Genomic DNA, 9,872 nt, shown 5'->3' with positions numbered 1-9,872 from the left:
TAATGCCAAGCTAGGAAGGGAAGACATCTTTGGTGGAATAATCGGGAAAAACAGCCTGCACGACAACACTTCCGAGAACGGATTCAGGCTCATAGATTTTGCTGCGGGGCGAAACGTCATGGTAGCCACTACGCGCTTTCCACACTTCAACATCCTCAAAGAAACTTGAAGTTTTCCAGATCAATCTACCGTCAACCAGATGGACCATATTGCGATCGACGCCAGACACGCTGTCCGAACTTTCCGAGGAACTAACATCCACTCTTACAACTACCTCGTTGTAGCCAAGGTAGCTACATAAAATCTTCTCTGCCGTAATATTTGAACGTCTAAAGCCCATCGTCAACAACCTGATAGGTCCTTATCAGTGTGGTTTTAGACCAGGAAAGTCCACAGTTGATCAAATATTCACATTACGGCAGATCCTGGAAAAACCCAAGAACACCAAATCGACATCCACCATCTTTTCATCGATTTCAAGGCCGCATATGACAGCATCTACAAGGACGAGCTGTATAGAGCCATGTCTAGTTTTGGCATCCCTGTCAAACTAGTCCGTTTATGCAGGATGACCATGGAGAATTCACGCTGCTCCATAAAAGTTGGAAACAACTTAACAGAACCTTTCGATGTCAAATAAGGGTTTAGACAAGGTGATTCCCTGCATGTGATTTTTTTAACATCGTATACTTGAAAGAATAGTTTAGAGCTCACACGTCAACATTAGCGGCACTAACTTTCAAAAGTCTGCCCAATTACTAGCATATGCTGATGACATTGACATAATCAGAAGAACTCAGATGATTTCAATGAGGCTTTTGTGAGCATTGAGGCAGATGCGGACGGGTTTAACGGTTAATGAGGGCAAAACAAAGTACATGCTGTCGTCAAGAAAGGACATACAACACCGACGTCTTGGTCAAAACGTCACCATCGTCAGACGTAAAGGGTGTGGAGGAGAATATGGAACGATTAGCTGTATGGGCTGTATAGCGACGTAGACTTAGCCAGAAGGGTAAAAGTCCAATGACTAAGATGGCTGGGTCACGTAGAGCGCATGGAAACCAATGCTCCGGCCCGAAAAGTCTTCGAATCCACACCCACAGGACAGCGCAGTAAAGGAAGACCGAGAATCAGGTGGCGCGCCGGAGGGAAAGTGACCTCACCCAACTTGGAGCACGAAACTGGAGACATCTGGCTAGGGACCGAGCTAGATGGAGAAGTTTGTTGGGTAGGGCCCTAGTTCACACAGGACTGTAGCACCACCTTAAGTATGTATAGAGGCACTAATATTATAATAGTACAATTCATTGCAATAGGATTTATGCGTATTGTACTGATGGTATAACATTTCTAACCCGCAAACAACTGGGATTGGACAGGTATGTGCACCCAAACATTTTGATGTTGACTCTTTATATAAACCTTCTCCTTTTTCTATTTGTCATTTTGAGCTAAAATTAAATCTAGTGGAAGAAAAAATAGGGTTAGGGGATTTCGAACAAATGGTATCTTCAGGATTGTCGATTTCCAAATTATATTTATTCTGCATTAGTCGCATTTGGTTAGTCTCCGACTTACACCGCTCTTTGTTTTGATTTCGTAGGTGTTTCTTCCTAGTTCTTTTGAAATGATACCAATCGACCAGTTCTGTTTTTTGAGATATTGGCGGCAAAGAACCTCCTGACCAACTTCAAACTTGCTCTTTATTTGATGAGTTGGCTTAGTTTCTGGAACTAGGGCTGATAATAAACAACGCTGTTGACGAGCATGTACCAACTCCGAAAGAGACTTCTAGGATTGGGAGTTATTCGAAAGGTGCTGAGTAGAATTGGAAGAGCAAGTCAAGAAGATGAGCCATCACTAATACGTTTTTTGAACGCTGTCTTAAGAATCGCTCGGCTTCCCCGTTTGATGCTGGATGAAACGGAACAGTTTGGACATGATGAATAGCATTGGATCTACAAAATTCTGAAAACTGTGTAGATGTGAACAGAGTTTGGTAAACCTCCAATTGAAAAATACTAGGGAGAGTTTTAATTTTATTTTTTTAAAGTAGCTGCAGGCAGTGGAACTACATACGGGAAATGAGAGTGTGAATGAACCAAAATTAACCACACACGAAAATAAAGAGGTTCGGCAAAATCTATGCGTAGCCGACTCCACGGCTCATTTGTTTGAGGCCAGCTGCAATACTATTTTGATGCTTCATATTGGCAAATCTCACACTTTGCAGAAAAATCTTCGATTTGCTTATCAATATTTGGGAACCAAACGTAACGTCTTGCAAGTTGCTTTGAACGAGAGTTTGACTGATAATATTTCAAAAATAATTCAAATCACAGTAACAAACAAAATTTCAATCAATAAAACGAAACAAAAAATTATTTAATTTTTAAAAATCTAAATTTTTATTAAAAAAATAAAAAAAAATAAAAAAAAATAATAACCAAATGGATTCTGAGTACGGCGGCGGCGCTGAACTACATAAAGATTATTCTATTGGCTGTAAAATAAATAGTTGCATTGCTAGAGATATTTGCATGGAATACTCAAGACTTGCTCGTAGATTACAAAAACTTCAGCCAAAGCGACATAAACGTAGATTAAGAAACTTAGCTTCACCAAAGAATATCGTGCCGAAAGTAAAGCCAATCGAAACATATCAACTTGATAATTCAATAAAAACTGAAATAATTCGAGAACTACCAGGTATGACTCGAACTCAACAACTGGCTTATCCTCGTGTAAGGTAAGTTTAAAAAATGTTTTTATGAATTTGTTTGTCTGAATGTTAAAACTGATTTTAGGAATATCTTACCAATACGAAAATATTTTCGCAATATATTAGGCCGCAGAAGGCTTCAAGTACTCAATACAACTCTTAAAAAAAGTATGCTTTCCGTGTATAGTCGACTTGCTGATTGTCAGCCCCCAGAAGAAAAGTATACCTACACTTATTCATAGTTTAAACAAAATTTTCAAAATAGTTTCTTCTCATAGAAAACCAGTTCAAAAATGGACAGAGAAGGAATGGACTGCTCATAGAAGATACTTGCATAATCTCGCACAACCTAAAAAGAAGTTTAAGCCCCCGAAGCAGGTGGAAAGCTTTCATTTGTACCATTATCTTCTAATTATTTCTCTTTACATTGTTCATAGGTTCACATGTGGAAAGATATCCTGATAATGAATCGATTTAAGTATCTTTGTAAGCCCAAAGACCGTCCAGAGGTGCCTGCACCAAAATGGGAACTTACAAAGGGCCTCAAAAACTATGAGCCAACAGAAATAATTCTCCGTCTAAGTAAACCTAAGGAAATTGACGAAAATGTACATCATCAAAGCCTGCCTGTGAAAATTCCCCACGGAGCCTTAAAATATAAACCAACCGAACGAATTTTACAACTAACTACACAAGCGGAAAAACGCTTGGGTGAGAGTGATTTGAAAGAAAATCCCTTTGGTGTGGCGCCTAATGCGTTAAAGGCCAAAGCTAGTCAACGTATTGTAGAGCTAGCACAAGCAAAAGAATACGAAGAGGGCCATATTCGTAACAATCCCTATCAGATATCTCCCGCGGCCCTTAAAGCAAAGCCAACTGCACGAACAATTGCACTGGCTCAACCCAAGGGATCCTAATAAAATAAATTATTTCATAATTTTGTTAAACAATTTAGATTTTGAGAATTCAGTATAAAATAAATATTTAAATAAATGTTGTCAATGAATTTTATCAATTGAACTAAGGTTTAACACGCTTAATTTTCTATTATATAAACTCAGAGCATCATCTGCCTTCAATCAAAATTAAAGTTCCAGGTCTTAAGACAGATTCAAAATAGAAAAAATAAGTTAATTTTTTTCAACAATTATTTAACTTTATTTTTTTTTTAAATTCAAAACAAAACTTAAAACTATTTAACAGGTGCTGTAATTCTCTCTCGAATTTGCTGGATCACATTTTTAAACAGCAGGTGGCAAGTATGACTTTTGCGACGCAGAAGCAGATCCCGATGCGGATGTTGATGATACAACACTTGAATGTTGATGGGAAGCAGAAGTTTGTACCTTCGAAGCTGAAGCCTTGGAAGCATAATTGAGTACTGGAACAACACCTTCGTTGGAGCTCTTTGTGCTTCCACCAAGAGCATCATATTGAGCTTGAATAGCGTTTTGAGCATTGATGGCATCTTGAGCGGTCCTGTACTTGACAAAGCGAACTTCTGGTTTCTTGGAACGAATTTCTGAGATTTGTTGCAATTGGTTGGTGATTTCAGAGACATCGTTCTCCTTGGTAAGGACATAAATCGCTGTTTGGTCTTCATTAATTTGCTTGGCAATTTGGAGTACAGCGTTAGCAGCTCCATTGTTTTCTGGGGCCTTGATAAAGATTACACGAAGGTTCTTCTTCAATGTTGTCGTTGAACTTTGGCTGTTGGAACCACTGTGAACTGTTTCCTCAGGAGCAGAGTACAAGTAATATTCCTTGTTGAGTTCGGTTATTGTTTGGCCGGGAGCGCTGAATCCACCAACACTGCTTCCACTAGAGCTGATTCCACCAGCACTGCTTAAGGAGCTGAAGGAACCACTGCCACTGCTGAGCGATCCAGAACTTAAACCAGAGCTGAAGGAGCTTCCGGAGCTAAGTCCACTGCTGGTGAATCCACTCCCAACACTTCCAATATGATGATGGCTGTGGCTGCTGCTTCCACTCACGCTTCCTCCGCTAAGTGGAGTGTAATTATATCCTTCGGCCGACGCAGCAGCAATAAAGCAAAGAACCTTAAATATAAATAATCACTTGCTTTAATTGAACATCTCGAGAGACTTAGCTTTTTGTGCCTTACCAAAAATCCACGCATGTTGTTGATTACTGTAGGAACTTCCAAGTGCGATTGATGCCCAGTTGACCATCTACACCTATTTTTATAGGAATGTTGTAACTCTTAATCAATCCGTCAAGAATTATACATTCAATTTTATATGCATTATGGTGATTAACCATTTAGGCATACGAATTTATTTAAGTTTTTGATAAATAGTTCAATTTATGCGTAAGAAGATACGCATAAGTTTTTCGAGCCGGTTCATCTTCATCATTTAAATGATCTACATAAGTCCCCAACTGACAAGACGGCAAAGTCTAATGACCTTTACTTTTATTATTTCGTCGTATAAATCAAATGCAATAATTTGTATTTTCAGCATAATTAGACATAATTTACTTCTGCTGCCTCGAGGTTTAATGATCTATTTAAAAGGGTATGAAAGGCTTGATTTTTATTTAGTCAGATCTAGATAGTTGGGTAAGTAGTTTAGTGTAAGTGTTTTCAAAAATATTTTTTGGTTGGAATACTTTTGAAAAGACTAATAGTCTAATAGCCGGCAGCAAATTTGACGAGTGGAGTGATAACCAACATTCCTTGACGTGAATGTGTAGATATAAGTACCATTATATCAAATTCAACCGTCTGGGATGTTTTTTTTTTTACCCCTAATCGCAAATAGTCAAAATGATAACCATTTAAGTGATAAATAACACAGACAGTCTTTCTTTTTACATTCTTCTACTTAATATTTGAACTTACCGAATTGTAGAATTTTGGAAAGGGCTATATGGCTATGACGAGAATGAGCTATGGCGATAACGATGCAATGAAAACTTAAATTTGGTTTTCTGGTTTCTTTTAGGGTTGCTATAAAATTTGAGGACTTAGTAACCAGGATGTGTTGCATGGTTCTGCTTATAGAACATAGCCGTTTGGATATTGGGGTGGAATATTCTCGGAGAGTAATATAACTCTCCTCACTCGTTTAAGAAATAACAAATAGGAACATCACTACACCAAGCCAATTATCAGCTTCGCGAATATTTATTTGTTCAATTTTAACGGCGGCGTGATAGAACGTAACGACCGTCAAGTTTAGGGTCCCTTTAGCTCTAAGGCCTTTTGATAGTCTACCGAGTGGATGGTTTTAGCGGTTTGGAATTTTTGTTCCCATCCCTCGATAACATTTTCGAGGGTACGTAACAGGTGGCATCTCTGTTAGACCCGACCGTTTTTGCAGGGTGAATACATGCTTCTCCATAAAAGTTGGAAACAACTTAACAGAATTTTTCGATTTCAAAAAGGGCATTAGACAAAATAATTTTGTGCAACGAAGAATAACATTTTTGACATCTGTTAATTTTGAGAAAAATCGAATTGACAGTTGTTTTTACAAAAAAATAAAAACCAAAAAACATCAATTAAGTTGGTAAAAATTGATTTTCGACTCAAATATATTTTTAAAACTTTAAGATTAATGCTACGAATTAGTTTTATCTTATAAGAAATATTGTTTTCGGTAAGTTTTTGAGAAAAATTGAATTGACAGTTTTTCTTACAAAAGATAAATACTTAAAAAAACAATCTTATTAGGCTTTACAATATTTAAGAATGTTCGAAAATGTTCAACAAAGCAAATAATAACAATTATTCAATTTTAAGTTTTTGTTAATAGAAATTAAAAATATTCATTTTAATCTTTTTGCTTAAGTATTACTGGCCAAGTGTTTAAAAAGCCGGTTTTTGAATGATGCTTCTGATCGTTGTTGGTAAAGTTTTCCATAATTGAGTGGCATGGACAAAAAAACGTACGCTCTGATTGCTGGCAATAAAATCTGGGTTGACTTAGGACCGCGGTTCTAAGTAAACTTACAAAAACTAATCGATTGTACAGGTACTCAGGTTGACGAGACTGCATAATTACATGTAAATGGATAAAGGAAAAGGAAAGTCAGACCCATTATTTGTTTTGAGTAACTAGAAATATGCTCGAAATATCTTATATTGAAGATGTATCTTGCATGATTGTTGCATATGACATTAAGTTTTCGCCTTGTTGAGGAGTCAACACAACAGAAAACTTCACATCCGTACATCAAAATGTAGCTTTGACAAGCAACATCTTAGTTTTGAAAGCAACATACTTTTGGGTTGACCATAATAGGCGCAAAGCACTATATAGTTTACCAATTGTAGTAGCTGCATGATTAGTCCAAGTTAAAGTTTCGTTGAAAATAATCCCGAGGTTCCTGGCAGAATGCACGTAGTCAATGGTCGATCTACCGAGTCGAATTGGTGGAAAACTTGACGAATCTAAAACGCGTTTTGTAAAAGCATAGTGTCTTTGACTTCTCCGGGTTGGGAGAAAGGTTATGCTTTAGAGCTCACTGCAGAATATTTTCTAGGTCTTCATATATATGGCTGACAGCATTACTTATGCCATCTAACGGACTGCATAGTGCATATGTATAATTGGACGTCGTCTGCGAACATATGAACGTTGCAGTTCTTAACAAAATGAGGAACTTCATTGACATATAGCGAAAATAATAGCGGCCCAAGACTGGAACCCTGTGGCACTCCTGCAGGGACTGCAAGATATGACGAAAACTGGCTTCCCACATCCACAAATTGCCGCCGATCGGTTAAGTATGAGTGCATAAGTCTTACTCCATAAGAAGAAAAACCGAAATCATGTCTCTGCTTTTTACAAAGTGTAAAGTGATCAACCGAGTCAAACGCTTTGGAAAAGTCCAACAACGTTAAAAAAGTAGCACATAAGTGTCCATCAATCTTCGAATATCTTCTACAACAAGTAGAAGAGCAGGTTTGCAACTCCTGCTTTCTCGAAAACCTGATTGTGTTGAGCTTAAAAGGCGGTTTGTATTTAGGTAATAGGTATGCTTGGATTTGTTTTGAAATCGACTTTTCAAAAACTTAAGACAGATATATCAATATAGCAATAGGCCGGTATTCAGGGTTAGCAGAGCTTTTTGTCTAAGGAAACGGAAGTATCTTGGCATTCTTCCATAGTCTTGAATACTCACATGTACTTAATATAGAGTTGAATAAATGAGTTATAAATTTTAGGATTTGAGGCAGAACAATTTTCAAAAATTAAGGATTTACTTCATTTATTCCCACCGCGTTCGACTTAATAGATAAAATAGTCTCTACTATATCTTCTTCGGTGTAATGAATCAAGTAAAAACATTGTTCAGAATCATAAGCATTTTCAATCGAATTAATATGCTCTGAGTCATGAGTACTTGATGAATTTTTTGTTGAAGGATCGGATACCAACACTAACTGGGCGTTGAGTAGGCTGCAATTTATATTAGAAGGAGTCTTTATGAGTCGTTTATTATTACCTAGTTTTCGAAAATGTTGCCATACATTTTTTCCGGATTGGTTATCAGTTTGGCTGTTTTGATACGGAGGACAACTATATAACGGAGAGAACGAAATCTTTCATGAAACACATCAAGTTTAAAGCGCTTCCAACGACTATTGATAACATTTCGTTTTCGAATTAAATCAATTATAGATCTATTCAGCCAAGGCAGAGAGCTACAAGCAATCCTTTTGAACTTAAGAGGGACATGACGACATAACTTGTAATAGTTTCTGCTTAATCAAATTGTATATCATAGGTTAAATATATTAAGTCATGTTTAGAGAAACCTGACGCGGAAAGTTGGTTGTAAAATAGGCTTTTCTCGGCATTGGCAACAAAGAATACGTCAAGAAGAGTGGGGGTTTCATTAAAAGTTGCAATTATATTTTAGTCTTGTTTTGCTAATTCAGTCAGAGTTTCTTGACAGAACCATGATTTAACGGGACTGATTAATTGGTTTTGGTAAGGTTGTAACACATTTGAAGTTCCGCGAGAATCGGTGCCGTGTTTCCTTGGGGTTGCCTCAGTTGATTCACTTTCGGAGAGTTTCGCATTAGAAATGTCAGACTTACTTGTTTTTGGTGAATTCACATTCGGGGGTGGTGCGGAAGAGAGTACCTTTTCTGATATCGGTTTCTTTGGCTAATCTCTTCTATCGTCGGGTGTTTTAGTTGGTGCTTGAAGTATAATTTCGACTTGGTTTTAGCTAAGGACGATTTTTTCGATAAAAGAAAAAAAAATGTCGGGAAACAATTTAATTTTATTGAAGTGAGATTAAATTGTTTAATTTTTAATTTAATTAAAAAAAAATACAAATGCTTATAATTCCGCACAATATTGGTTTATTTAACTGGTAAATGCACGCATTTATAGACTTTTAGAGGAGGATGTAATTAAAATGCGTCTATTCACTCTCGATCATACTAATTTCTTTTATAAAAATCCAATATATGTCTTCATATGCAAACAAATTTTGGTAATTTTAACTTAATTTTATTCAATAATTTAATGGACAACTTTTTTAACAAAACACGAACACGAAAACCTACAAACCTTTTAATCAAGACTAATCGACAGACGCGATGGAAAGTTGTCAGTGTGGGTCGCATCGCAGCCTCTTTTTGTTTTTCATCTAATTTTGTATAATCAAGCAAACCTGAATAAATTTGTCTTGTTTCATTTTCAATTCTTTTGTTTCTGTTTACTGAATGTATTTAAAATTAAATTGATGAATTTACAAAAATCATACATCACTTTAAAAAAAAATCTTAATACAAATTTAGTTATATTGCAAGTTTTGTCGAGTTCGTTAATCAAAACATCCATATCAACATCTCAGAGGCTTAACATCTGCATCATCATTAAAGTTACATAATATTTATTGTATCTGTCTGAAAATTTAATAAAAAATAAAAACAACAATTTGTTTTACCTTTAATAATAATGCAACATATCATGACTAATTGGCCCTTAATCGAGTTGTCATCCATCATTGTTATAGATTTAACAATGACCTTGTCTTTGCCGTTTTATACAATGAGTCGGTGATTTAAGAAAAAAGAAATTCTTTTCCAAACATCACTTTTTTAAAGTTGACAGCCTACAACAGCAAACGAAAAATTTAAAAATTATAAACATTTTTG

At 36.3% G+C, this 9,872-nt stretch overlaps 2 protein-coding genes across 2 annotated transcripts; one reads left to right on the top strand and one right to left on the bottom strand.

The window, feature by feature from the left end:
* The first annotated feature begins 2,331 nt into the window (after positions 1 to 2,331).
* Positions 2,332 to 3,727, top strand: LOC129940193 (uncharacterized). Its single transcript, XM_056048455.1, has 4 exons — positions 2,332 to 2,752; positions 2,811 to 2,945; positions 3,004 to 3,103; positions 3,163 to 3,727. Exons 1-4 carry the CDS (start codon positions 2,454 to 2,456, stop codon positions 3,640 to 3,642), a joined length of 1,014 nt encoding a protein of 337 aa, XP_055904430.1. The 5' UTR covers positions 2,332 to 2,453; the 3' UTR covers positions 3,643 to 3,727.
* Positions 3,728 to 3,855: 128 nt separating this feature from the next.
* LOC129940195 (uncharacterized) lies at positions 3,856 to 4,993 on the bottom strand. Its single transcript, XM_056048456.1, has 2 exons — positions 4,851 to 4,993; positions 3,856 to 4,785 (listed from the first exon to the last, which is right to left on the bottom strand). Exons 1-2 carry the CDS (start codon positions 4,863 to 4,865, stop codon positions 3,967 to 3,969), a joined length of 834 nt encoding a protein of 277 aa, XP_055904431.1. The 5' UTR covers positions 4,866 to 4,993; the 3' UTR covers positions 3,856 to 3,966.
* Positions 4,994 to 9,872: the final 4,879 nt, after the last annotated feature.

The sequence above is a fragment of the Eupeodes corollae genome, chromosome 1 (assembly GCF_945859685.1).
Source record: "Eupeodes corollae chromosome 1, idEupCoro1.1, whole genome shotgun sequence".
In the NCBI taxonomy this organism is placed as follows: Eukaryota; Metazoa; Arthropoda; class Insecta; order Diptera; family Syrphidae; genus Eupeodes; species Eupeodes corollae.
Note: the sequence above shows the minus strand (reverse complement) of the source record. Positions and strands in the feature narration are given on the sequence as shown.

What these genes read in the sequence shown, in the direction of transcription:
- LOC129940193 (XM_056048455.1), top strand. Translation starts at nt 2,454, where the DNA reads ATGGATTCTGAGTACGGCGGCGGCGCTGAACTACATAAAGATTATTCT. An exon ending in TGTCAGCCCCCAGAAGAAAA is followed by an intron (nt 2,946 to 3,003) that starts GTATACCTACAC and finishes TTCTTCTCATAG; the next exon opens with AAAACCAGTTCAAAAATGGA. An exon ending in AGTTTAAGCCCCCGAAGCAG is followed by an intron (nt 3,104 to 3,162) that starts GTGGAAAGCTTT and finishes CATTGTTCATAG; the next exon opens with GTTCACATGTGGAAAGATAT.